Below are 27,854 nucleotides of genomic sequence, written 5' to 3'. Positions count from 1 at the left end.
TGTTTCTTACCATTCTTCCTTTCTCTTTTCAGAGAAGATACACGCAAGATTTTGAAGACATCAAAGACCAAATTTATTTCATGCAAACAGACACGCCCGTTTATGACACGAACAAGAAAGCTCGTATTGCTGCCAGTGAGGTAAGTCCACACAAACACACACACAAAAGTATGAGAGTATTTTTATAGGTCCTATCTCATGTGGAAGACACGACAGCGAGTTGACCCATGTCTCAGAGCAGAGTGTGAGTCAACACACTGAGTCCACTCTGACGCAGGGGATCACACTGTTTTGTGCCCACACATCCAATGCATGACTGAGAGATCTACTTTTGGTTCAATCTCACTGCACCAACTGAGTGTGTATTTTCACAATCCAACAGTAAGAATATGTAAGACTATGTGAAGAGGCTTCTCAGCTACTGTATACCTCATAGCCACCCACACATTCACACACCAGCAAACATGTGTCATCTTAACAATAAAGACATGCTTTTTTCCCCACCATGACTGACTGCACCAACGTTATGTTACATTAGTCAACCATGTGAATAAACCTGACCAACATACTTTGTTTTCTTCTCACTCAAACTACTCTATGTTTATTTCAGGTCCAATACAAGAAGGAATACGAGAAGAATAAAGCGCAGTCTGACTACAACACGCTCCCCGCCACAGAGAATCCTCTCCTCAGACAGCTCAGATATGCTGGCACCATCCTCAGTGATGTAGGTGTAGAAAATAATTTCTAATCTCTAAAAAATGATGGATGTGATTTTGTGGGAAAACAAATTGTAAAACCTTAAAAAAGTAGTACATTAGTACTCCAACAATCGAGCATTACTTTTCTTCATGACTGTTTCCTGTGCAGACAGAGACATTGCTTAAATGAATTTGACTCTTGTTAGACAGCTAACTTAGAAATGAGGTGACTGATAAATGATTGAGGTGGTTGTGGGTGTTATTTAGAGCGTCTGACTTGAAGCTCCTCTACGTGGATTAACATATTAGTGGCGCTAAATAAAATCCATCTGAAGTCACTTGCAGTGCCCTCTTGTGTACAGTGAGTTTGTTGATGCCTAAAATGATTAATTGAATTAAGTTCTTTGCGGTTAGCCAGTGACTTTGACATCCACTTTGATTTGCTTATTGGAGTTATTAAGTTTGACAAAAGAGGAGTCAAATGCAAAAACACCAAGACGGCGCTGGTAAAGAAACAAAGGCGAGCTTTAATAAAATAAGCTGTATTACAAAGAACAAAACTGGCAGACAGCAAATACCGAAGAGGGGCAAATCAAAGAAGTAATGAAGTAAAAAAAATACAAAAACTAAATAAAGTACAAACCAATAAAGCACTGGGAACACTGGCAAGGACATGGAGGGAACACATGGAGCAAACAGGACTGGAGAACAGCAAACACAGGAGACGCAGGACTGATGTGGGCTGAACTGAACTAAAAAGCCAAACCATGACAAGACTTACTGTATTGATCATAATGTATTTCTTTTCTGTTCATCATTTGCTTTATTTCTTCTTTGCAGAAAGTGTATAAGGCCAACTATGAGAAATCCAGAGGTTTCAGCATCAACTATTGTGACACGCCCAAGTTTCAGATGGACTCCGTACTTAAACAGTTCAATGATGTAAGAAATAATCTATGAGTTAAAAAGTTTTGTTTTATTGTAAACCAATGATATTATTGTTTCATTTTTTGTAACAACATTAATTTAATTCTTTTTTTAGGCACATTACAAAGATAAGTATGACAACGAGGTGAAGGGCCATTACATTGGCAGCTATGAAGATCTCTACATGCTTCACTGCCAGAAAGTTGAGGAAATGAAGAGTGAGGTAAACAATTCCTTCCAATTTCTCTAAACCAAATCAGTTTTGTAAGAATGTATGATGTTCTTCATCACATCTTTCCTCACAATTTGCATATTTTATCTTGCAGCAAATGTACAAATCTGAGTATGAAGACATAAAGACAAGATGCTTCTTCCCTCAAACACTGACACCTGAATATGAAGCTACGAAGAAGCTTCAGCAGTGTAATGATGTGAGTAGAACTGGCTCATAAAATACTTTTTTGCAGTAAATAAGATTTCTCTTGTTTTGGTATACTTGTGTACTGTATGTCACAAAACATCTTTGTCTCATGGTTTGCAGAAAGTTTACCGGCAACATCCAGACAAAGTGAAATTTACACAAGTGGAGGATTCGCCAGTTATGGTTCAAGCCGCCATCAACGCCAAACAGCTAAGTGATGTATGTATGACTCCTCTTAGTACTCACACAAAATACATTAGAATCTCATAAACTCCTGTTGGATCAGCATCATTTGAATTACTTCTTATTGTATATATGTTCTCATAAATCAAATAAGGTTTATGTAAACATAATCTTTTTGATATCGTCCATTTATTGACTGAAATTGCTACAATCACCAGCTCATGCTTGAGATCAAATTCTCCTAGATATGCAGATCACCTTAAAATGTGCCCTATCATCCACATAGCCCAGCTGTCTTTCTGTGGGCACCATGGAAACTGGAGAGCCATCTCTCTGAAGTATAAATAGCAACAAGCATTCAGTTGGCCCAGAATAAACCCTGTGATCGCGGAGGGGCTGGGGAGACAGGGAAAGGGACAGTCACTGTGTCTCAGAGAGATACCAGCTAATACACTGCTGCCCTCCAGTGACAGAAAATGATGAATAAATAAATAAACACCTAGATTCCTGTCTCATCTTGATATGTGTACAATGAGTAGTGCCCTGTGAGCAGAAATTCAGAAATTCATTTTTCAAAAATAATAAAACATAATTTTATACTTTGTTCTTATTGCAGTTGAACTACAAGGCAAAGTATGAGGAAACAAAGACCGAGTCTCATCTGCCCCCAGACTATCCCTTCTTCATCCAGTCCAGAGTAAACGCTTTTAACCTCAGTGATGTAAGTACCTGTTTATTTGTAAACACTGTAAACTTGATTTAGAGCAATCATCAAAATTTAATTTCTGCCAGCTTCCTGAACGGCATTATTCTCTCTTTGCAGAACTGTTATAAGTATGATTGGGAGAAAACTAAGGCAAAGAAGTTTGAGATCAAGGGCGATGCTATCTCGATCCTCGCTGCCCGTGCTCACACAAACATTGCCAGTGATGTAAGTATGCTACAATATCAGCCTTTTCTATTTTAGTATTTTTCACTTGATTTTTTATTGATCTGGTAATTGATCACTTTTTGCCCTTCTTTCCAGGTTAAATACAAGAAGGAGTTTGAGAAGAACAAGGGACAGATGGTTGGAGCCCTCAGCATCAATGACGATCCCAAGATCTTGCACTCTGTTCATGTGGCCAAAATCCAGAGTGATGTAAGTCATCAGCTTCCCAAAGGACTAAATTACTTACAATTCCCTAAATATTAATTTATTAGAGCTGAGATAAGAGAGCACTCTTGAATAATTTTTTACTGATATCTCTACAGCGTGAATATAAAAAGGACTATGAAAAGATAAAGACCAAGTACCACACACCACTGGATATGATGTCAGTCACCCTGGCCAAGAAATCCCAGGGAATTGCCAGCATGGCAGGGTACAGGAGCATCAGCACCAACTTCTTCCTTCCCCCTGACACCGTGCTGTTGGATTTGGCCAAGAAAGCCAACATCATCCAGAGTAACGTAAGTATAGACAGACTTTACAGCATGTTATAGTGGACAATTTGGTTGAAATCATAAAATAAAACTTTACTTGCATGATTATTAGCAGTTTTTATATGTTCAGTGACACCATTTGAATTTGTTTTGTTTTTCTACATCACAGAATGAGTACAAGGCTGACTACAACAACTTCACCAAAGGTACCCCATGGATCCCCTTTGGCTCCATGGATGTGGAAAAGAATAAGAAAGCTGCAGAGATCCTTAATGAGGTATGTGTGCAACAGCATCGAGTCAGTCTTTCTGACTGACAGACTGACTTCCCCCTGTTTACAAGCATACAGTATTTTATAGTTAGTGGGTTATGTTACATAATGTGTGAATTGACTTGTTTCCTGCAGAAAAAATACAGACAGCACCCAGACACCATCCCCTTCACATCCATTGACGACCACCCCATAATGATGCAGGCCAAAGTCAACCAGCTCCAAAGAAGTGATGTGAGTCTGTCCCTCTCACATTTAATTCTGCAGAAAGAAGTCTTTCAGTGCATTTTTTTTCCTAAGATCACTTTTGAGAAGATTGTCTTTATCTTTGATATAAGCACTACACATGTGACTTCTGTTGTAATTGCTCTCTTGCCTTACAGCGGTTCTACAAGAGAGGTCTGGAGGAGGTTCATCAGAAGTACTCTCTGCCTCCTGATGTCCCTGAGTTCCTCCAGGCCAAGTGCAATGCCTACAACATCAGCAAAGTAAGCCAAAAAAAATTTTGTGTTGTATAAATCAAATTTTTTTTCAAAACACAATTTTTAAACTGTACTTTTGGGTACATTCAAATTAATTTGCTCCTAAATGTGATTCTATATGCATATAAATATAGCTAAGTATGTACAGACACAGTATACTGTAGGTGCAAAAGTGTGTATGAGTGTAGTTAAATATGTATTCCATGCCAAATTTATCAGTGTTCGTATCTTTTTTAGTTGCTTACATCTGTAATCTGTCATTTCAGAAATACTACAAACTTGCCTGGCAGGAGAGGATTGCTAAAGGTTATGACATGAAGCCTGATGCCATCTCTGTTGTCGCTGCCAAAGCTGCCAGACATGCTGCCAGTGATGTAAGTTTCCTGAAAGACTGAGCCAACTTCTCAGAGTCATGCTCATTTTAACATGCCCTGCACCAAACACTGCATATGGTTATAAAAAATATTTAAATGATAAATAATTACAGCTGCTATATGCCCTTTAACCTCTAGGTCCAGTATAAGAAGGCTTATGAGAAGGCTAAGGGCCACCACGTTGGATTCCGCAGCCTCCAGGATGATCCTCTGCTGGTTCACTACATGGAGGTGGCTAAGTTGCAGAGTGACAAGAACTACAAGAAGGACTACCACAAGGCCAAGCTGAAGTATCACACCCCAGTGGACATGATGAGTCTTGCTCACGCTAAACATGCCTCAAGAGTGCAGACGTTCGCTGGCTACAAGCAGCACCACCATAATTACTGTCTTCTGCCTGACTCCATGAGCCTGGACCTTGCTCGCAGTATGAACTACAATGCCAGTGATGTAAGTTTAATTTTCCTATCACTGTCTTTTGTGACACAATGTAGTCGTCTACTTAAAAGGTGGTGTTTCTATAAGGCTGACACTTTGCATTAATTAATCACTTGCCTCTTTTAACTTTCAGTATAACTATAAACTGGATTATGAGAACTCAGTCAAGGGAACTGGCTGGGTCCCCATTGGCTCTCTGGAGGTGGAAAAAGCCAAGACAGCAGCAGCAGCTTTGGATGAGAAGAAATACCGCCAGCACCCTGAGACCCTCAAATTCACCAGTACCATTGACTCCATGAGCATGGAGCTGGCCAAAGCCAATGCCAAAATCATGAATATGGTGAGAGGGAGGAAACTGAATGATGTCTTGATTTGCTCTCATGATTTTAGTCCTCAAATTAATTTTTTAGAGTTGGCCTAACCCAGTCTCTTCCTTGTAATTGCGCAGAAAGAGTATAAGGCCAGTGGAGAGAAGTTCATGCACACTTACCATCTCCCTCCTGATGTTCCTGAACTGATGCAAGCCAGATACAATGCTGTAAACATCAGCCAGGTTAGTTGTGGATTCTTGTCTGGTATTTTCCAACCTTTGTGCAAATGTGAAATGTATAGAGAATGTGTTATTCTATTTGTAACATATCACTGATGATCATTTTATTTAGAATTACTACACCTACTCTCATCGTCAAGATCTGCTCAAAGGACATCATGTGAAGGAAGATGCCATTCCCATTGTTGCAGCAAAATCTTGCAGAGACATTGCCAGTAATGTAAGTAATTTTCATAATAACACCACCCAAATGTTACCCAATTCAATAACTCCACTCATCACTAATGTTTTTCTTTTATACAGTACAAGTACAAGTTGGCTTATGAGAAGGCTAAGGGCCACCATGTTGGCTTCCGCAGCCTCCAGGACGATCCCCTGCTGGTTCACTACATGGAGGTGGCTAAGTTGCAGAGTGACAAGAACTACAAGAAGGACTACCACAAGGCCAAGCTGAAGTATCACACCCCAGTGGACATGATGAGTGTGGCCCATGCTAAACAGGCTTCTGCTGTTCAGACGTATACTGGTTACAGAAAGATCCCTCACAACTACTTCCTTCTGCCTGACAACTTGCACCTGCAGCAATGTCGCAGCATGATGGAAATTCAGAGTGATGTATGCTTTCACTTTTCAAATTTATGTTACCACAGTGCAATGCTAGTATTATTGATGCATGTATAAGTAAATGGATTATATAGACAGTAGGAGAGCAATATGCAGTGATTAGAAGATAAGATTTGACATAAGAATGTGTTTTACTCTATCTTCCTACAGAATGTCTACAAGTCAGAATACAACAACTTCTCTAAAGGCTTAGGGTGGGTTCCTATTGGTTCTCTGGATGTTGAGAAGGCCAAAACTGCTAAAAATGCACTGGATGAGAGAGGCTACCGCCAGCATCCCAGTTCTTTGAAATTCACAAGCAAGACTGATGCCATGAACATGGTTCTGGCTATGGCCAACACCAAGACAATGGACAAAGTAAGAATGTCTTCTCTTTATAGAAGATGAAATGCACTTAAGAGATGTTCAAATATTTATATCAAACCCTTCCAAGAATTCACAGGTTTTACTGTTTTTCTTCCTTCTCTCTAGGCTGCATACAAAGCTTCTGGGGAGAAGTTCATGCATACCTATAATCTGCCAGCTGACAGCCCGGAGTTCCTTCAGGCTAAATTCAACGCCCAGACTGTTAGCGAGGTTAGAGCACGATATATTAATTGAAAATCAAAGTTAGAAGCTGTTTTATCAGCCAAATATGCAAGTCAAAGGAAAATGACTTGCCTGCATCGTCTGTGCACAAAATACTGTCCTAACACTTTGCCTCCTATCCTCCTATAGAGTCACTACAAGCACAAGTGGCTGGAAGATATCGCCAAGGGATACGACATGAGGCCTGATGCTATTTCTATCCTGCATGCCAAGCAAGGCAGACATATTGCCAGCAATGTATGTAAATCATAAATTTACCCAACAAACATTGAGTGTATTCAAAAAATTTTTTCTTTGTAACTGAAAGACTCTTCATCAGGTGCCTAACTTTCCTTTTTCTTGCAGGTCCAATATAAAAAAGACTATGAGAAGGCCAGAGGCCACCATGTTGGTTTCCGCAGCCTCCAGGATGATCCTCTGCTGGTTCACTACATGGAGGTGGCCAGATTACAGAGTGACAAGAACTACAAGAAGGACTACCACAAGGCCAAGCTGAAGTATCACACCCCAGTGGACATGATGAGCGTGGTCCATGCTAAGCAGGCCTCTGCTGTTCAGACGTATACTGGTTACAGAAAGATCCCTCACAACTACTTCCTTCTGCCTGACAACTTGCACCTACAGCGCTGTCGCACCATGAATACCATATCAAGTGATGTGAGTGGCAGTGACAGTTCTGTCAGTGAATTGTACCTTTTAGTAACAAAGCCATTTTTGAAATGCCACATATAAAAAAAAAACATTTAATCTACATTATGAACCTAATTTACATGTATACAAGAAGTTTGAGGAAGAAATGTCATTCATGTTAACGTCAGAAATAATATGTATCATAACTGTCCACTTTTTTCAGTGTGATTACAAGTCTGAGTGGAACAACTGTGTCAGAGGTATTGGATGGGTACCTATTGGCTCTCTTGCAGTTGAGACTGCTAAACTTGGCAATGATATTCAGAGTGAGAAGAAGTATCGCACTCATCCATCCAACTTCAAGTTCAGCAAGCTGATGGACTCCATGGACGTGGCTCTGGCTACTGCCAACAACAAGATCATGAACAAGGTGCAGCATGTTCAAGTGTATAGTGCAGTGCCACAAAATATAAATAATAATGTTGTTCGACATCATTCATTTATTTTTCTGGTGTCTTTTATTTACAGCAAGCATACACTGCAGCTTGGGAGAAGGACAAACTGACAGTCCATGTTATGCCAGATTCTCCTGAGATTGTCCTGGCCAAGGCTAATGCTCTCAACATGAGCAATGTGAGGCATTAGGTTGCATAATGAAATTTGTTTTATCTTTTTACTAATTTTATTTTATTTCATTTCATTTTTGCTCACATGAATTTATGTCTTTCACAGAAACTTTACAAAGCCGGTCTTGTGGAGATGGCCAACAAGGGCCACAACCTCAGAGCAGACGCCATCCCAATTCTGGCTGCCAAGTCTGGTACCACCATTGCTAGTAATGTAAGTTAGAAATAAATACCTTTACCAAATCAAGATGTTTATCCACTATAACCTACCATCCTTTGAAAACAAGTATGTATTTACTGTTACAGTACAAGTACATGTTGGCAAATGAGAAGGCCAGAGGCCAGCATATTGCCCACCATGTAATCCTGAATGTGTTAATCTTTAAATGATAATTAAAGATGCTATATACCCTTTAACCTCTAGGTCAACTATAAGAAGGCTTATGAGAAGGCAAAGGGCCACCACGTTGGCTTCCGCAGCCTCCAGGATGATCCCCTGCTGGTTCACTACATGGAGGTGGCTAAGTTGCAGAGTGACAAGAACTACAAGAAGGACTACCAGAAGGCCAAGCTGAAGTATCACACCCCAGTGGACATGATGAGTGTGGTCCATGCCAAGCATGCTTCTGCTGTTCAGACTATGGCTGGATACAGACAGATCCAGCACAGTAACGCCCTCCTCCCTGATGCCATGAACTTCGTGCTGGCTCGCACAATGAATGTCCAGTCTAGTGAAGTAAGTTGTAAATGTTAAAATACATGCTGTGATTTGCCATTATCCATTTACAAAGACTGACACAAATTGCAGTATGATCCCTTGATTCATGAGGCCTTTCATTTCTTTTCAGTGTGATTACAAGTCTGAGTGGAACAACTGTATCAGAGGTATTGGATGGGTACCTATTGGCTCTCTTGCAGTTGAGACTGCTAAAGTTGGCAGTGATATTCAGAGTGAGAAGAAGTATCGCACTCATCCATCCAACTTCAAGTTCAGCAAGCTGATGGACTCCATGGACGTGGCTCTGGCTACTGCCAACAACAAGATCATGGACAAGGTGCAGCATGTTTAACTGTTCTCTAAAGTGCAAGGCCACAAAAAAGTTGTTAATAAACCTGGTCAAGACCACCAATATTCATTTGTTTTTCCTGCTGTCTTTATTTACAGCAAGCATACACTGCAGCTTGGGAAAAGGACAAACTGACAGTCCACATCATGCCAGATGCTCCTGAGATTGTCCTGGCCAAGGCTAACGCTCTCAACATGAGCAATGTAAGGGGAATCCATAAAACTGTAATAGTTAATACTGTCCATGGTTGATGGTGATCAGTTTGTGAATGGCAACGCTGTTATTATACTTATTTCCCTGTTATCTTACTTTTATGTCTTTTAAAGAAACTTTACAAAGCTGGTCTTGTGGAGATGGCAAAGAAGGGCCACAACCTCAAAGCAGACGCCATCGCAATTCAGGCTGCCAAGTCCGGTACCACCATTGCCAGTGATGTAAGTTGTTACAAACTGAATGAAATCTGCCAAAATTCATATTATAAAACAGGACAGTCTTTGTTTATGACAAAGTATGTGTTTGTTGTTACAGTACAAGTACAAGTTGGCTTACGAGAAGGCCAGAGGCCACCATGTCGGCTTCCGCAGCATCCAGGACGATCCTCTGCTTGTCCACTACATGGAGTTGGCCAGATTGCAGAGTGACAAGAATTACAAGAAGGACTACCACAAGGCCAAGCTGAAGTATCACTCCCCAGTTGACATGATAAGTGTGGTCCATGCCAAGCAGGCTTCTGCTGTTCAGACTATGGCTGGATACAAGCAGAGAATCTCCCACTACACTGTCCTGCCTGATGCCATGAACCTGCAACTAGCTCGGAACATGCAGTTCATTGCCAGTGATGTATGTAGAAAGTCTGACTTAATCACCTTGAGATTCATATTATTAAACATTTTTTAAGTTTTACAATAATGTCACCAATGGCTGTGTTGCATTGTGAGGGAATGCCGTTTCTGTTGATATTCCCCCTCAGAACCAGTACAAGAGTGACTATGAAAGCTTCGTCAAAGGATTAGGATGGGTTCCTATTGGATCATTGGATGTTGAGAAAGCCAAAACAGCTGGCCGGATCCTCAGTGAGCCCCAGTACCGTCAACATCCTAGCAACTTCAAATTCACCAAGGACATGCACTCCATGGATCTGACACTGGCCACTGCCAATAATCAGATTATGGATAAGGTACTGGATAGGATTTACTGTTAAAATAACATAAATATCTCTTCTCTAACATTTACGTATGTCTAGATATCAAACCAATACCTACATTTTGTTTTTTCAGCAATCCTACAACAAAGCCTGGGAGAAAGACAAGACTACGATCCACATCATGCCTGATGCAATGGAAATTGTCCTCGCCAGAGGAAACAAGAAGAACGTCAGTGAGGTACAGTCTGATACAGTGTGACATTTCCACACAGATCTGTCCTGATTTGTAATAAAAATAAAACGTAAGTCCCATGATACAGAAATGTATTGCTGCCATGCCAGAAAAAAGAAAAAAATTAATTGGTGGGGCTTGGTTATTGTTTGGTATTGTTATTAGTTGTTATAACATGACATGGTTATTGTTAAAAAAAAAGATACTTCATGTTGTAACAAGATATATTCATGTTATATATTATCAAGTTATAGATGAAATGTTTCATCTTTTAACAATAAGTTATTACATTATAATGAGAAAACCTTTTGTTTATAACAAGATAAATAGTGTATTGTTATAACAAGAAAGGTTTGTTGTTATAATGTGATAAGTTTGTATGTTTATATGTTATAGCATAATACTGATCCATTTTTATTTTTCTGGCCTGGCAGCAATAGGCTGTTGTACCATGGTAACTACAACACAGATAGTATGGATTTTGACAGACAGGAAGAGGTAACATTACATTACTAGTTGGTAGCATATTCATTTGAAAGTAGACATGCTTTCCTCTATAAAAATGTATGTTCTCTCTCTCTTCAGAAACTGTACAAATTGGACAATGAGCTGTCCAAGAAGAAGGGTCACCATCTTCGTGGTGATGCCATTTCTGTCCAGGCTGCCAAAGCCTCCGCTGCTATTGCTAGTGATGTAAGTATCTGTGTAGTTATTGTGATACTTTGCTATCTACTGTATATATAATTTCATGTTTACCCTAACCAGTGTTTGGTTACTAAAACTCTCACATTTGCTTTTTCAGTACAAGTATAAAACAGGATACCGTAAGCAGGTCGGCCACCACATCGGTGCTCGCTGCCTCCAGGACGACCCTCTGCTCATGCTGGCTCTGAACTCAGCCAAGATTGCCAGTGATGCCCTGTACAAGAAGGACTTCATGAAGTCCAAGACCAAGTTCCACCTGCCAGTAGACATGATTTCCTTTGAACTGGCCAAGAAGAACCAGATTCAGGTCAACCACGCCAACTACATCACCCGCCTCCACAACTGGACCTGCCTGCCAGACTCCAATGATGTCCGTCAGGCCAGACATGCATATGACCTCCAGAGTGATGTGAGTATGAATCCTCGAATTTATACTATGGAAAGTTATAATGTTTACGAATGTATAGTTTTAACGTTTTGAACATTTGTCACCATAACAAACTCTTTTTCTGTCCAGGCTGTTTACAAGGAGGACTTCAGGATGCTGCAGGGTGTTGGATGGGTGCCTATAGGTTCACTGGATGTTGAGAGGACAAAGACAGCTGGTGACATCCTGAGTGAACATAAGTATCGTCAGCACCCAAGCAACTTCAAATTTAAAATGACCACAGAAGACATGCCCATGGCTTTGGCCAAGGACAACGCTCGGGTTATGAACAAGGTAATTATTTTGCAGTTACTGCCCCAACATTATATTGTGTTTTATATTTATGCTGCTTCTTGTGTTTTAACTAAGACTAATAACACATCACAAAACCAGCTTTAAGCATAGAGTAACTGATTTAGATTTTTCGCTCCAAGTACATTTTATATTTTTTAATTCAGTTATTTAAAAATGACAAATGTTTCAATATTTTTAATTTCATTTTTTCCAAATAACAATAATAACAAAGTAATTTTTTATCAAATAAAATTTAACCCTGCAATTTACTTGAAACAAGCTATTAAATGGAAGAGTAATTTTAATTCCAAAGTATTTCAAATCCTGTGTCCAATTAATTAATTTTTTAACATACGAGTTAATGTAATGTGCAACAGACAAGCAATTCTATTCATTCAAATGTATTTCATACCCCCAATATCTCCTAAATTGTTCTATTATGTTCAAAGGAAGTGACACCGTCTCTCTGGCCCTCTGTGAAAGATATAATCCCATCATCTCCATAAAACGATAGTACATGTTCACAGTGATAATAGTTTTTTGTTTTGTATGTAGCATTAAAGGACTAAATACATGTAGAATGATGGATACACTCCACTTAATTTGTGTTGTCTCTTGCACATAAAGTGAAAGGTTCTGTGATCAATGCACACAACAACAGTGGTAAGGACAACCTAGTTTTGGGCTTAAAGAAAAGCAACGTGAGGATGACCCTTTCATGATACCCTGAGGGCTTTATGATGCATTTTAGTTATCCATTCACTATAATTTGGACCCATATTGAATGTGTACCAAACTCAGAAAAAGTTACAGCGTACTCTGGTGAAAACCTTCTTTGCTCGACCATGTTCAGCATAATACATCACATTCAGGACTGTCAGTATTGATTTAATTATGAATGCATGCCAATAAAATCTTCTTCTAATTTTTTTTTGCACGAAAACTAAACAAACAAATTGCCTTTGCAGCAAGCTTACACTGAAGCCTGGGAAAAAGACAAGACTACCATTCATGTCATGCCTGATGCCATGGATATTCTACTGGCCAAAGCAAACAAAGTCAACTACAGTGTGGTGAGTACTTCTCAGACATTCTCAAAAAAATTAAGTTGTCATAGCTTTTGAAAAAAACATACTTCATAATACACCACCATTTTTCAGAAGATGCTTGAAGGTTTTTTGTTTGTGTTTCTTTTACACAGAAATCGTACAAGCAGGCTAATGAAGAGGCCAAGAAGAAGGGATATGACCTGCGTAATGATGCCATTTCCATTATTGCAGCCAGGGCTTCCAGGGATATTGCCAGCGACGTAAGAGAATTCAATTTTTACTCATTAAAATTAACAAAAATAATATTTATTCAATACATTTGAAAAGCATGTCATGAAGCCTTGATATCATTTTATTATTATTTCAGCAGTGTATCTTAGTCAGATGATTGTATAATAGTGTTTTTCTTTTTAACACTTTATTTAACAGGGTTTACATAAGGTGACATGACACCGACATGAACATGAAGGAGTCTTTAGAATGTTTATGACTGTTGTCATTAAGTGGCATTGGGCCATTTCTGTCACTTTTGCTGCAAAATTGACAGTTTGAGATGTCTTTGTTGCAGTATGACAACTTGACATTAACTTAGATGACATACAGTAGCATTTTATAAACACATAGCAGGCCTGATAATCAAACTTAAATAAAACCATCTGCTTTATGTGTTAACATTACTTTAAACTGTTATGTGTGGTTAGTTTAACATTCCCTGTCAAGAGAGCATTGTAATTCTGTCACAAATATAAAATGTCATAATGTGTTATTACAATGTCAAATGTTTTTCTAATGGTCTGATGAATCATGCTCTTGACCTCAACTAAAACGGTACAATTTCAACTTGTCACTGAAGGTGCAATGTGCAAGAATTTTGTTTAAAATGTTCAAAATTAAAATTATCAATGGAATTTGAAGAAACAACAGTGTTGACGTAATGTCAAAGACGTCTATGTACTGTGGTGCAGAGTTATCTATTGAAGTTAGCTACTAACCTGCCAGTCCCTAGCAATTTTGTACCTCAAGAGGTAATTGTCCGATAATGAATAACCCCAACAGTCCCCCCATGGTCTGAGCTCCCAGTCCGAGTAGAGCCAGCTAGTACGACTGCTAGCTGCACAGTTAATTAAGCTTAATAGCTGACAGCAGCTAGCTGTGTGTTAGCAGCAGTTTGGAGTTTTTTAGAGTATGAATTTGACAGATAATCATTTCTTACATATCGCACCTTTAAGACAACATTATATATGACAAGGCCGGTTTGACAATAGGGAAAACATACCAAGGTGACTTAGGGAGTCATACTTGTTTCTAAAGTAAGCTAACTGCTAACTGCTGCTAACTGTATCTACATGCTGTTAGCTAGCTAGCTCAGTTAGCTGTGGAGCTAGCACTCCTATTAGCTGACTCAGCCCAGGATGCCAGAAGCCTAAAATGGCAGGAAAATGACCTTCATACTGTTAATCCCTGTCATCAGGCATGTTCAGTCTGCTTACTCGACACAACATTTGGATCAAACACAGCATCTGTCACTGGTATTTATTGTGATACTGTGCTATCTACTGTATATATAATTTCATATTTACCATAACCAGAGTTTGGTCACTAAAACTCTCACATTTGCTTTTTCAGTACAAGTACCATACAGGATACCGTAAGCAGGTCGGCCACCACATTGGTGCTCGCTGCATCCAGGACGACCCTCTGCTCATGCTGGCTTTGAACTCAGCCAGGATTGCCAGTGATGCCCTGTACAAGAAGGACTTCATGAAGTCCAAGACCAAGTTCCACCTGCCAGTAGACATGATTTCCTTTGAACTGGCCAAGAAGAACCAGATTCAGGTCAACCACGCCAACTACATCACCCGCCTCCACAACTGGACCTGCCTGCCAGACTCTAATGATGTCCGTCAGGCCAGACATGCATATGACCTCCAGAGTGATGTGAGTATGAATCCTTGAATTTATACTATGGAAATTTATAATGTTTAAAAAATGTATAGTTTTAATCTTTTGAACATTTGTCACCATAACAAACTCTTTTTCTGTCCAGGCTATTTACAAGGAGGACTTCAGGATGCTGCAGGGTGTTGGATGGGTGCCTATAGGTTCACTGGATGTTGAGAGGACAAAGACAGCTGGTGACATCCTGAGTGAACATAAGTATCGTCAGCACCCAAGCAACTTCAAATTTAAAATGACCACAGAAGACATGCCCATGGCTTTGGCCAAGGACAACGCTCGGGTTATGAACAAGGTATGAAATCATCAGTCCTCAAAGTGCAGTTATATGTAAAGAACTCAAAATTAAGCAGTTGAACTACTTATATTGATAGAATCAGGAAATTCTAATTTGCAAGCAAACGCATACTTGCAGAGTTCATCATATGATGTGCTCTCATATTGTTTTTTATGACTGCAGAGTGCCTATGTTGAAGCCTGGGACAAAGAGAAGACGAAGATCCACATCATGCCTGATGCTATGGATGTTCTTCTAGCCAAAGCAAACAATGTCAACTACAGCTTGGTAAGTGGAAAATTAAACATAGTAGGGTAAAGCAACTCTCACATATTGATTACCTTAAATGAAGGCAAAAAGATGTGCTAAATTAATTAAGATCTGTTTCTGTTATCAATACATGTATATGTAATAACTCCATCATACTTATAATGAAACATATATATTAACTTATGTCTGTGCGGCTTTTGTGTTTGTTTACAGAAAAAGTACAAACAGGCACATGAAGATTCCAAGAAGAAGGGTTACGATCTGCGCAATGATGCCATTTCCATCATTGCAGCCAAGGCTTCCAGGGACATTGCCAGTGATGTAAGCTGTTGGATTTTTACAATAATAAACAGATACCACACATTTATCACAGTTCATGTGACCATGGAACATTGTTTGTCATTTGCTTTTTCAGTACAAGTATCATACAGGATACCGTAAGCAGGTCGGCCACCACATCGGTGCTCGCTGCGTCCAGGACGACCCTCTGCTCATGCTGGCTCTGAACTCAGCCAGGATTGCCAGTGATGCCCTGTACAAGAAGGACTTCATGAAGTCCAAGACCAAGTTCAACCTGCCAGTGGACATGATTTCCTTTGAACTAGCCAAGAAGAACCAGATTCAGGTCAACCACGCCAACTACATCACCCGCCTCCACAACTGGACCTGCCTGCCAGACTCTAATGATGTCCGTCAGGCCAGACATGCATATGACCTCCAGAGTGATGTGAGTATGAATCCTTGAATTTATACTATGGAAAGTTTTTAACGTTTTGAACATTTGTCACCATAACAAACTTTTTTTCTGTCCAGGCTATTTACAAGGAGGACTTCAGGATGCTGCAGGGTGTTGGATGGGTGCCTATAGGTTCACTGGATGTTGAGAGGACAAAGACAGCTGGTGACATCCTGAGTGAACATAAGTATCGTCAGCACCCAAGCAACTTCAAATTTAAAATGACCACAGAAGACATGCCCATGGCTTTGGCCAAGGACAACGCTCGGGTTATGAACAAGGCATGAAATCAACAACTACATATGGATATGATGAGGAAATTATTTCATCATGGAAAATGTGTACTTGCAGACTTCTTAATGTATGTAAATTGTCATGTTGTTGGTGTTTGTGACTGCAGAGTGCCTATGTTGAAGCCTGGGAGAAAGAGAAGACGAAGATCCACATCATGCCTGATGCTATGGATGTTCTTCTAGCCAAAGCAAACAATGTCAACTACAGCTTGGTAAGTGGAAAAATAAATACTTTTGGTGGTTCTGCACTTTAACTGGAAAAGTTAGATACTTAACATCTCTGGGATGATTCTGTTTGTTTACAGAAAATGTACAAGCAGGCACATGAAGATGCCAAGAAGAAGGGCTATGACCTACGCAATGATGCCATTTCCATCATCGCAGCCAGGGCTTCCAGGGACATTGCCAGTGATGTAAGTGTTTCACTTTAGTAATTTAAAGTTCAAAGTTAAGTAATAATTTGTATGTTAAATGCAAAGTACATTTTACAGTGGGCAACTAATTCGTTTGCCAAAAGAGTATACAAAATACATTATTTTGATATACTATTATTAATGATATATGTTGTTCTGAGCTAATTGCATTACTGATCATTATATTATCTCTGTTGCACTGCATTTCACCTTATATTTTATATAAATATATATAAATATAATATAATATATTATAATATAATAAAATATAGAAGCTTACAATAATATGTGTATATATGACAGATGACAGTCAATCTTATGCGCATCCTTCAAATAAAGTGTTACTGTTGTTTTTTTGCATTATAGTATACTGTTTCACTCTGTTTTTTGACATTTTTCAGTTCAAAGACTTGCTTTTCAATATTTATGATGTTATGATCATTTGTTTGGTTTCTCATTTGCAGTACAAGTATCATACAGGATACCGTAAGCAGGTTGGCCACCACATCGGTGCTCGCTGCGTCCAGGACGACCCTCTGCTCATGCTGGCTCTGAACTCAGCCAAGATTGCCAGTGATGCCCTGTACAAGAAGGACTTCAACAAGTCCAAGACCAAGTTCAACCTGCCAGTGGACATGATTTCCTTTGAACTGGCCAAGAAGAACCAGATTCAGGTCAACCACGCCAACTACATCACCCGCCTCCACAACTGGACCTGCCTGCCAGACTCCAATGATGTCCGTCAGGCCAGACATGCATATGACCTCCAGAGTGATGTGAGTGTGGTCTCCCTCACAATTTGTTTTCATGTACATGCTACCAAATATGTCAGGAATTGAATTTTGCATTACTATGCTTCACAGGCTGTCTACAAAGCTGACCTGAAGTGGCTCCAGGGTATGGGTTGGGTTCCCATTGGCTCACTTGACGTGGAGAAGGCCAAGAAGGCTGGAGAAATCTTGACTGATACAAAGTACCGCCAGCACCCCAGCACTGTTCCCTTCACCAGCACCTCAGATGCCATGAACATTGTACTGTCAAAGAATAACGCTTTGACTATGAACAAGGTAGAGTTCACAATTATTTTTGGTAAAATGCAGATTTGTTTTTGTGTGAAAGGGCTTTTAGTTCATCATAGTGATGCACGGGTTAACCCATAACCCGCGGGACCCAGGAACTGCCCTATGTGCCAGGCAGGTTTGGGTCAGCTTTTCATGGAAGTACCTCAGGGTTTGGGTGGGCGCAGGTCAGTGACTGAGAAAGCAGTGTTCAGAATAGGTTAATAACTTAGAAAAACTTGCAGAAACATGTTGTATGTTTCTGTCACTCTGTCTCTTAATTACACACACACACACACACACACACACACACACACACACACACACACACACACACACACACACACACACACACACAAACATTTGCCCTCAAATACGCTGACATATCCCCTCATCTCTGTGCTGGCTTGAGCAGTGCTGTGCATTCCAGCAAAAATTGATCCAGTGAGTGTGCTTCCAGCTCAGCTGGCCGTGTTTGCGAAGCGCGTCGAAATAGGTTAAAGCCTGGAACTGTGGACTTGATTCTTTTTCTACACAGTGCAGCCAAATACGTGGCTAAAACACTGCAGAGTAGGCCTACCTATAATGCTACTATTTGGTAATAGTTCACAGTTAAGATGTGAAGAAAATGTTGTTTATGTATGTGAGAGAGTGAAAGAGACAGGCAGAATTCATGCTCAAAGTTTAAAGTTGTTCAACTGTTCAAACTTCTTTTTGCTGCTATTTTCAACAATAAATACCATTGTTTGGATCAGTTCATTTATTTTTGTAATTTACTTTATCATTTAGTTGAGATCATCCCACTACTGTGAGTGGGGGAGAAAGAGGAAAAAGAGAAAAGAGAGAGAGCGCTCTGTACCGGACTCTTCCGCTCTTAGCAGCGGAAACAGCTCTGTGGAGAGCTAACCGTGCTCAGTTATGGCCTTTATCTGATTCCTCTGTATTAACAATTGGAACGGGTCCTTGTCCGACGCATCACTAGTACATAATGATTACTTTAATTTGCAATGGAAATGTTAAATTTACATTGGATTCTTTTGTGGTTTGTTTCAGCGTCTCTATACGGAGGCATGGGAAAAGGATAAGACCAATGTGCACATCCAACCTGACACTCCTGAGATAATCCTCTCTCAGCAGAATGCAATCAACATGAGCAGGGTGAGTATAATCAAACCTACTATTATTATCTGACTTGAATTAGCAGCCAGATGAGATTCTTAAAGTGGATTCTGATCAAAATCCATACTATCCTGAAACTTTCCAGAATCAAGTGTCAAAATTAGACCTCCATTTGTCAAAACAGTTAACAGAAGTATTCATATATGTTTTGCTTTACAGAAACTATACAGGCAAGGTTTTGAGGCCGACATCAAGAAAGGCTACTTCCTCCCTCCTGATTCAATCTCTGTCAAGGCTGCTAAGGGCTCCAGGGAAATCATCAGTGATGTGAGTGACTCATAATGCACCATATATCCGTTAATATAATTGGTGCACTGGTATTAAACATAATTTGAGAGATTTTCTAGTTGTAACACAAAATGTTTTCTGCTGCTGATATCATCAGTACAAGTACAAGACAGGATACCGTAAGCAGGTCGGCCACCACATCGGTGCTCGCAGCTGCCAGGACGACCCTCTGATCATGCTGGCTTTGAACTCAGCCAAGATTGCCAGCGATGCCCTGTACAAGAAGGACTTCAACAAGTCCAAGACCAAGTTCCATCTGCCAGTAGACATGCTGAGTCTTGAACTGGCCAAGAAATGCCAGATTCAGGTCAACCACGCCAACTACATCACCCGCCTGCACCAGTGGACCTGCCTGCCAGACTCTAATGATGTCCGCCAGGCCAGGAAAGCCTATGATCTGCAGAGTGATGTAAGCCCTTCTGAGACATTCTCTATATACCTCAATATATTTTACCATGTTGACTGTGCTTACGTGTTTTAATGTTACCCATATACGCTTTTTCCAACAGGCTGTATACAAAGCTGACATGGATGAGGTCATAGGCGTAGGATGGGTCCCCATTGGTTCACTTGATGTGGTGAAGGCCAAGAACGCTTCAAAAATTCTCAGCGACCATCTGTACAGGCAGAAACAAGACGAACTGAAATATACAACAGACATGACTTCCATGCCCATGGTCTTAGCCAAAACAAATGCTGACATAATGAACAAGGTAAAGAATATCCTGTCCCTCTTTTACAATTTTTGTTCAATGTTACCCTGGTGATTACATTGGTGTTTTTTTTCTGTCTCTCACCACAGAGGGACTACCATGCTGCTTGGGAGGCTGACAAGATTAAGACTCATGTGACCCCTGACCTACCTGAGCTTTTGCTTTCTAAAGCTAATGCTTACAACATCAGCAGGGTATGGTTTGGTTTGCTTTGACTTACACTAGTATTAAATATCACTAGGTGGCATCATAATTTTACATGATATAATTCAACTATTTTCATCTCTTTTTCAGAAACTATACAGGGAAGGTGTTGAGGAGATCTTCAGGAAGGGCTATGATATGAAGCCTGATGCTATCTCTGTTGTTGCTGCCAAACGTGGAAGAGAGATCATTAGCGATGTACGTAACATAATTATGAGAGCTTTTCTCTCTGATATTGACATGTGCTTATTTGTGCAGCATTCTGTTTCTTATAACTTCACTCTTTCTCTTTATGCAGTACAAGTACAAGACAGGATACCGTAAGCAGGTCGGCCACCACATTGGAGCCCTCAGCTGCCAGGATGACCCTCTGATCGTGCTGGCTCTGAACTCAGGCAAGATTGCCAGTGATGTCCTGTACAAGAAGGACTTCAACAAGTCCAAGACCAAGTTCCACCTGCCAGTGGACATGCTGAATCTTGAGCTGGCCAAGAAATGCCAGATTCAGGTCAATGATTTCAACTACCGCACTCATCTGCACAACTGGACCTGCCTGCCTGACTCCACCGATGTGGTCCAGGCAAGAAAGGCTTACGACCTGCAGAGCGATGTGAGTAATAACAAAGTCTCATAATGTGTTTCCTGAACACTGCAAGAATGTTACTCCCTGTGACTCCCCTTTTCCCCTACCTGTGACTTGTAGGCTGTGTACAAGGCAGACATGGAATGGATCAAGGGAACAGGTTGGGTGCCAATTGGTTCAATTGATGTGGAGAAAGTCAAGAAAGCAGGAGAGATCCTGAGCGACATCAAGTACCGTCAGCATCCAAGCAACTTTAAGTTCACTGCCAAGACAAGTGACATGCCATATGCCCTTGCTCAGGCCAATGCCCAGATCATGGACAAGGTAGAGAGAGAACACCTTATTGAATGTTATTTTACCATATATTATTGTTATTTTCGTTTTCTTTGGAGGGTATGTTGTGAAAGTATGTAGTTCTAAGGCTCAGATAAAGAACGTCTCACTAAACCATGTCAATCTGCCGTTTACAGAAAGCGTATGTTTCTGCCTGGGAGAACGATAAGACCAACCTTCACGTCATGCCCGACACCCCAGAGATCATACTGGCTAAGCAGAATAAACTCAACACCAGTCTGGTAATGCAGTGCTTCTTCATGTGATTGTATGATCAATTTGGACATCGTAGATTATTATCATATCAGTAATTGTTAACTTGCTTTAGTTTTCCAATCAGTTAAATGTGCTAAAGTTTAAAGGTCCCATACTGTAGAAAGTGAGATTTCCATGTCTTTTTTTATCATAAAGCAGGTCTAGGTGCTATATGAATACTTTGAAAGTATCAAAATGTCCATGACAAAATGCACACAGTATGAGAAAAAATAATGTGTTTTTTAAACATTAAAGCATGTAAACATCGTTTAGTAGACTTCCAAAATAAAAGTATGAACCTGAAACTAAGCATAATATGGGACTTTTAAAGAACGAAGGACATTGTCATGTAGTTGTTCAATTTCACATCTAGTGTCAAATAAATTGTCTGCTCCAAAGGTTCTGTATATTTTATTATAGTCCAGAACACACTGTGTTTATGTCAGAGACCCTAACAGCATAATTGTTGTCTCCCCAGAAATATTACCGTGAAGGCTATATGGACACCATTAACAAAGGCTACTTCCTTCCCAAAGATGCAATTTCTGTTTTGGCAGCCAAGACCTCCCGAGACATCGTCAGTGATGTAAGTCTGCACCACTTATTTCGATACATTTTTCTATTCCCTTCACTTTATAATTTTCTGCAGCATTTTTTTTTTTATCTCACTGCAGTTTGTATTGTGGACCTGATCAAAATATTTCCATTCCCAATTTTCAGTACAAATACAAGGCTGGTTTCCGCAAGCAGTGTGGCCATCACATTGGCGCCCTCAGCGTTAACGACGACCCGCTGTGTTTGTTGGCCGCTCACGTAGCCAAGATCTCCAGTGACAACATCTATAAGAAGGACTTCAACAAGACCAAGACCAAGTACCACCTGCCTGTAGACATGCTGACGATTGAACTTGCCAAGAAATGCCAGCAGCAAGTGAATGACTTCAACTACAGAACTCACCTACACCAGTGGACCTGCCTGCCAGACTCCAGTGATGTGGTTCAGGCGAGGAAGGTCTACGACTTACAGAGTGATGTAAGTCCATGTGAAGTTTAGTGGACAGTGAGTGTTTAGAGTTTGTTTTTAGCTCTTATCCTCCTCTTACTGTCACAAAAGTATCATTACCATAAACTAAAAACTGCTTTCAGTTATTTTTTCTTTAACCATATGAACACATTCTTAGGGTTGTTGGAGTCTGTATGTTAGTTAGTTTCATAGATGTTCAGATCACTCCCATGCATTTTTAAACTAGAGCTGCATCCAACAAATTCAGTGGAAATCCCTTCGTCCATATTTTGAGTCATCCAGCAGTCAGACAAATACAAAACCTAAAATAACCAAAAACTTAAAATGGTATTTGGTTGGATTAAAACTGATATTTATTTTGCAGGCCGTGTACAAAGCTGACCTGGAATGGCTGAGAGGATGCGGCTGGTCACCTCAGGACTCAGTGGATGTCGTCAAAGCTAGAAATGCCCAGACTATTATCAATGAAAGGCTGTACCGCCAGCCCCCAAGCACCATCAAGTTCACCAGCGTAGTCGACCTCCCAGAGATAGTCTTGTCTAAGCAAAACGCTGACAACATCAGTGATGTAAGTAATACCATCTGTCTGCATGCTACATGCTTTCTAGCAGTAAATATTTTGTGCAATTATCAGTATAAATAAGGGTGACTCCATAAAGAAGTTCATGTTCTTGTTTTTTCTTTCTGACAGTGGAAATATAGGGAAGTCTGGGACAAAGACAAGCTCAGCATTCACCTGCCACCTGACACCCCCACCTTTGAGCTGTCCAAGGCCAATGCTGTCAACATCAGCAATGTAAGTTTGCATTTGTTCAATCACTGTACCAGTTCTTCCTATGTTGTAATGCTGAAAACAATTTCAATATGAATATATCTTGACTTTGATGTGCTGACACTATGTCTTAAAGTGTTTTTAAACATACTTCTTGTTCTGTGCAGAAACTGTACTCAAAAGCATGGGACGACCAGAAGGCCAAAGGCTACCATATCAAGGAGGATGCCATCTCTGTGTTGAAGGCTAGAGCTTCCAGAGATATCGTCAGTGATGTAAGAAGAAAATATGGATAAGGTTTAAATACAACAGGTTGATAATTGAGATACTATCTGACTATTCATTCACATTTTATCTCTTCTGTTTTAGTACAAGTATCATGAGGGTTACCGTAAGCAGGTCGGCCATCACATCGGTGCCCGCTGCGTCCAGGACGACCCTCTGATCATGCTGGCTATGAACTCAGCCAAGATTGCCAGTGATGCCCTGTACAAGAAGGACTTCAACAAGTCCAAGACCAAGTTCAACCTGCCAGTAGACATGCTGACACTTGAGCTGGCCAAGAAATGCCAAATACAAGTCAATGACTTCAACTACAGAACTCTTTTGCATCAGTGGACTTGTCTGCCAGACTCCAACGATGTGGTCCAGGCCAGAAAGGCCTACGATCTGCAGAGCGATGTAGGTTGATCCTAGTGCTCGTGGATTGTACTCATTTACATACACTATTGTAACAATCATCAAATATATCTCCCATCATTTGATGTTATATATATTTTCTATACACTGATTTAAGCACAAGAAACTCTCACTTTGTGGTAATTGTCTGCAATACATTTTGAATTTCATGGAAACACAAAAACAACTCTCCTGTTCTGTTTCCTCAGGCTGTGTACAAAGCTGATTTGGAGTGGTTGCGAGGATGTGGATGGATTCCACATGAGTGTGTGGATGTTGTGAAGGTGAAGCATGCACAGAAGATCCTGGCTGATGTAAGTTGAACTACAATTTGACTTTTTAGTTCAAAATCACAAACATTTATATACATTTGTAAAGATATTGTTCTTATTCCACATATCTTTCTTGCTATTTCATAGAGAGGCTATCGTGTCAAGTTGGACGAACAGAAATTTACAGTTCCAGTCGACAGAGTCGACATGGTCTGTGCCAAGAATGCTGCTGATGTCCTCAATGAGGTAAGGATGACTCCCTGTTTAGATAATTTAGAGTCTTCTCTTCGATTTACTACCTGATAGAATAATTGTAGATTAGAGTTTTTTTGGTAACCAAATTTTAATTTCTCACACTTCTCAGGCCACCTATCGTGAAGCCTGGCACCAGGACAAGACCAAGTACTCACTCGTGGACACTCCAACTCTTGCCACAGCCAGAGAGGTGGCGAAGAACGTTCACCCGGTAAGATTTGCTACGTGTTCAAAATCAACAAGACTTTGTCCTGTACTAGTTTTAAAGCCGCAATGATAAGTAGATTAATCGATTAGTCATTCAAAAGAAAATTATTTGCTTACTTTTTTTATAGTCAAATACTTGTTTAAGTCATTTTTAAGCAAAAATGTCAAACTTTTGCTGGTTCCAGCTTTTTAAATGTAAAGATTTGCTGCTCTTCTTCATCATTTATGACAGTAAATGAAAACTCTTGGGTTTTTGACTGATGGTAGGACAAATGAAGCAGTCTGAAGATGTCACTTTGGGCTCTGGGACTTTGTCATGAGCATTTTTCTCAATTTTTGACATTTCTATGGACTAATTGATAAATCGGTTTATCATGATAACAATCAGCAGATCAATCAATAATGAAAACAGTCGTTAGTTGCAGTACTTAGCAGTTTATCCTGTATTATTATCAGCCTAAGAGCAATGCACAATCATAAACCATAACAACTATTTCCATCTCTTGCAGAAACTGTACACCAAAGATTGGGATAAGGTCAAAGCCACAGGTTACTTCATGCCTGGAGATGCTGTACCAATCAAGCAGTGCATCCAAACTTCTAAAGTGCAGAGTAATGTGAGTAGAGGGGCAAAGTTGCATCTTTCTTCTTCGTTAATGAAAACAAGTTATTCTTAATTTATTTGATGGCACAACAACAATGTAGATACTGATTTCCCTCTGTCCTGTAGCACAAATACCTTGAGGCATACCGTAAGCAGGTCGGCCACCACATCGGTGCTCGCTGCGTCGAAGACGACCCTCTGCTCGTGCTGGCTCTGAACTCAGCCAGAATTGCCAGTGATGCCCTGTACAAGAAGGACTTCATGAAGTCCAAGACCAAGTTCCACCTGCCAGTGGACATGCTGCAGTTTGAACTGGCCAAGAAATGCCAGAGACAAGTCAATGATGACAACTACAGAACACGCCTACACCAGTGGACTTGCCTGCCAGACTCCAATGACGTCACGCAGGCCCGCAAAGCCTATGATCTTCAGAGCGATGTGAGTGCTAGTCACAACAACTGAGGGCTTATTTATCTTATACACATTAAAGTTAATCTTCAATCTTAATGTGCAACGTGGTTTCTGTCTTCAGAATGTGTACAAGGCTGATTTGGAATGGATCCGTGGTTGTGGCTGGGTGGCAGCTGAATCTGTTGACCACGTCAAGGTCAAGAAGGCCCAGGAGATACTCAACGATGTATGTTTACTGTATTGTATTCAGTCTTCTGATTTGGCAATTTTATTAAAGCACATTTTTGTGTCACTTCATTGTGTCTCACTGTGAGACTGTAATTTTACTTGCAGAGGTTCTACACGAAGAATGCCAAAGACTGCTTTGGAAAATTCACCCTGATTGTAGACCGCCCTGAGCTTATCTTGGCGAGGGTTAACGCTGCCAACCTCAGTGATGTAAGTAAAAATCTTTTTTTTTAAACAGCTACATTTCAAGTGGAATATCGATAAGTAATAGTTACATCTAAAAATCGAAATTCTGTTTTTTCTTTCTGCTTTAGCTGAAGTACAAAGAGACTTTCAATGCAGAAAAGGGTCAGTACATTGGTTCAGAAGACACTCCTCAACTGGCCCATAGCAGGGAGGTCAACAAGATCATCAGTGAGGTAATGTAGAATATTTAGCAACTTCTTTCATTTATTCTTTGATACATGATTTTTGTTAATTTGTATATCACATATCGAATCAGCCTTTTTAAAAGACCTTGCCTACTCTGTGTGATTTCAGAAACTCTACAAATTGGCCTGGGACGATTCTAAGGCGACAGGCTACCAGCTGGACCATGAATACATCCCACTTCTCTCTGGCAAGAAGGGCAGGGATATTGCTAGTGATGTGAGCGTCTTCTTTATACTTCCCTGTGCTGATAAGACAAAAATCACATGGACTCACATTTTCTTTTTGTAGTATGTAAAACAAAATTAAGAGTTTCATTGTTTCGGATCCTACTAGGCCAAGTACAAGGATGCCCATGAGAAGGCAAAGGGCCACTACATGGCTTCTACCCTGGTGGACTTCCCTGAGGTGATGCGCTGTGGAGACCAGGAGAAGAACAAGGGACTGGTAAGATGTCAATAATAGTTTGTGCATTTATCCCATACATATCAAAGCATTTTGATACTATTTCAATGCACATATTTAACATTTAGTAAAGTGAAAAGATCACCTTTTCATCAGGTAAATGGTCTGCAACATACTTGGGCCAGATTAACTTTAAATTATATATTACTTATTTATTACTCCTAATGAATTGAATTCAATGCTTGAATGACAAAAGATTATGATTTACATTTGTTATAATCCACATTAACTTTAATTTAGGGTTAGGGTCCATTTGTTTCACATTGTTAATGACATTGCCAGTAACCTTCCATGGGTTCTGTGTCTTTACAGAGGGTCTACCATAAGGACTACCATCAGACCAAGACCAAGACCCACCTCCCACCCGACATCATCGCTAACAAGGTAGCAAAGCGATGCCAGGATATGCTGAGCGACGTTATCTACCGCACCTACCTGCACCAGTGGACTTGCCATCCTGACCAGGAGGACGCCATTCGTGCCCGCAAGACCAACGAGATTCTCAGTGATGTAGGTCCTTGATACTTGATAAACAGTATATACAGTAATAGATTAGATTGCAAGAAAAAGTATACAAAAATCCAGATTTTCTCTCTCTTATTGAACATAAAAATGTTGTGCTTTTTGCTGTTGTCATTTAACAGGTCTTCTACAAGGATGACCTGAACTGGATGAAGGGTATTGGTTGCTTTGTCTGGGACACACCAGAGATCCTCCGTGCCAAGAAGTCCTACGAGCTGCAGAGTGATGTGAGTAACAACATGGAAGATCACAGGAAACCTTCGGAAAATTTC

General features: G+C 40.2%; 1 protein-coding gene across 1 annotated transcript in view; it reads left to right on the top strand.

Annotated features, from left to right (window-relative positions):
- Positions 1–27,854, top strand: part of neb (nebulin) — a 66,145-nt gene that overhangs the window by 9,477 nt on the left and 28,814 nt on the right. The window contains exons 10-84 of the mRNA XM_073473384.1: positions 33–140; positions 611–727; positions 1,542–1,643; positions 1,744–1,851; positions 1,955–2,059; positions 2,170–2,268; positions 2,849–2,953; positions 3,056–3,163; positions 3,260–3,373; positions 3,487–3,684; positions 3,827–3,934; positions 4,064–4,162; positions 4,312–4,416; positions 4,677–4,784; positions 4,923–5,234; positions 5,356–5,562; positions 5,671–5,775; positions 5,885–5,992; positions 6,076–6,387; positions 6,547–6,753; positions 6,868–6,972; positions 7,114–7,221; positions 7,330–7,641; positions 7,838–8,044; positions 8,143–8,247; positions 8,347–8,454; positions 8,665–8,976; positions 9,089–9,295; positions 9,406–9,510; positions 9,634–9,741; positions 9,836–10,147; positions 10,278–10,484; positions 10,585–10,689; positions 11,269–11,376; positions 11,486–11,797; positions 11,906–12,109; positions 13,078–13,182; positions 13,311–13,418; positions 14,785–15,096; positions 15,206–15,409; positions 15,575–15,679; positions 15,875–15,982; positions 16,077–16,388; positions 16,475–16,678; positions 16,798–16,902; positions 16,996–17,103; positions 17,568–17,879; positions 17,967–18,170; positions 19,215–19,319; positions 19,500–19,607; positions 19,726–20,037; positions 20,138–20,341; positions 20,431–20,535; positions 20,636–20,743; positions 20,844–21,155; positions 21,249–21,452; positions 21,599–21,703; positions 22,195–22,302; positions 22,437–22,748; positions 23,104–23,307; positions 23,431–23,535; positions 23,679–23,786; positions 23,881–24,192; positions 24,399–24,503; positions 24,609–24,707; positions 24,826–24,927; positions 25,433–25,540; positions 25,654–25,965; positions 26,060–26,164; positions 26,272–26,376; positions 26,481–26,585; positions 26,707–26,814; positions 26,932–27,042; positions 27,373–27,570; positions 27,705–27,809. Coding sequence (XP_073329485.1) covers positions 33–140; positions 611–727; positions 1,542–1,643; positions 1,744–1,851; positions 1,955–2,059; positions 2,170–2,268; positions 2,849–2,953; positions 3,056–3,163; positions 3,260–3,373; positions 3,487–3,684; positions 3,827–3,934; positions 4,064–4,162; positions 4,312–4,416; positions 4,677–4,784; positions 4,923–5,234; positions 5,356–5,562; positions 5,671–5,775; positions 5,885–5,992; positions 6,076–6,387; positions 6,547–6,753; positions 6,868–6,972; positions 7,114–7,221; positions 7,330–7,641; positions 7,838–8,044; positions 8,143–8,247; positions 8,347–8,454; positions 8,665–8,976; positions 9,089–9,295; positions 9,406–9,510; positions 9,634–9,741; positions 9,836–10,147; positions 10,278–10,484; positions 10,585–10,689; positions 11,269–11,376; positions 11,486–11,797; positions 11,906–12,109; positions 13,078–13,182; positions 13,311–13,418; positions 14,785–15,096; positions 15,206–15,409; positions 15,575–15,679; positions 15,875–15,982; positions 16,077–16,388; positions 16,475–16,678; positions 16,798–16,902; positions 16,996–17,103; positions 17,568–17,879; positions 17,967–18,170; positions 19,215–19,319; positions 19,500–19,607; positions 19,726–20,037; positions 20,138–20,341; positions 20,431–20,535; positions 20,636–20,743; positions 20,844–21,155; positions 21,249–21,452; positions 21,599–21,703; positions 22,195–22,302; positions 22,437–22,748; positions 23,104–23,307; positions 23,431–23,535; positions 23,679–23,786; positions 23,881–24,192; positions 24,399–24,503; positions 24,609–24,707; positions 24,826–24,927; positions 25,433–25,540; positions 25,654–25,965; positions 26,060–26,164; positions 26,272–26,376; positions 26,481–26,585; positions 26,707–26,814; positions 26,932–27,042; positions 27,373–27,570; positions 27,705–27,809 — 12,222 coding nt within the window. The remainder of the gene's footprint in view (positions 1–32; positions 141–610; positions 728–1,541; positions 1,644–1,743; positions 1,852–1,954; positions 2,060–2,169; positions 2,269–2,848; positions 2,954–3,055; positions 3,164–3,259; positions 3,374–3,486; positions 3,685–3,826; positions 3,935–4,063; positions 4,163–4,311; positions 4,417–4,676; positions 4,785–4,922; positions 5,235–5,355; positions 5,563–5,670; positions 5,776–5,884; positions 5,993–6,075; positions 6,388–6,546; positions 6,754–6,867; positions 6,973–7,113; positions 7,222–7,329; positions 7,642–7,837; positions 8,045–8,142; positions 8,248–8,346; positions 8,455–8,664; positions 8,977–9,088; positions 9,296–9,405; positions 9,511–9,633; positions 9,742–9,835; positions 10,148–10,277; positions 10,485–10,584; positions 10,690–11,268; positions 11,377–11,485; positions 11,798–11,905; positions 12,110–13,077; positions 13,183–13,310; positions 13,419–14,784; positions 15,097–15,205; positions 15,410–15,574; positions 15,680–15,874; positions 15,983–16,076; positions 16,389–16,474; positions 16,679–16,797; positions 16,903–16,995; positions 17,104–17,567; positions 17,880–17,966; positions 18,171–19,214; positions 19,320–19,499; positions 19,608–19,725; positions 20,038–20,137; positions 20,342–20,430; positions 20,536–20,635; positions 20,744–20,843; positions 21,156–21,248; positions 21,453–21,598; positions 21,704–22,194; positions 22,303–22,436; positions 22,749–23,103; positions 23,308–23,430; positions 23,536–23,678; positions 23,787–23,880; positions 24,193–24,398; positions 24,504–24,608; positions 24,708–24,825; positions 24,928–25,432; positions 25,541–25,653; positions 25,966–26,059; positions 26,165–26,271; positions 26,377–26,480; positions 26,586–26,706; positions 26,815–26,931; positions 27,043–27,372; positions 27,571–27,704; positions 27,810–27,854) is intronic.

The sequence above is a fragment of the Pagrus major genome, chromosome 9, assembly GCF_040436345.1.
Source record: "Pagrus major chromosome 9, Pma_NU_1.0".
Classification (NCBI taxonomy): domain Eukaryota; kingdom Metazoa; phylum Chordata; class Actinopteri; order Spariformes; family Sparidae; genus Pagrus; species Pagrus major.
The sequence above is the reverse complement of the archived record's forward strand: the minus strand, read 5'-3'. Positions and strand labels throughout refer to the sequence as shown.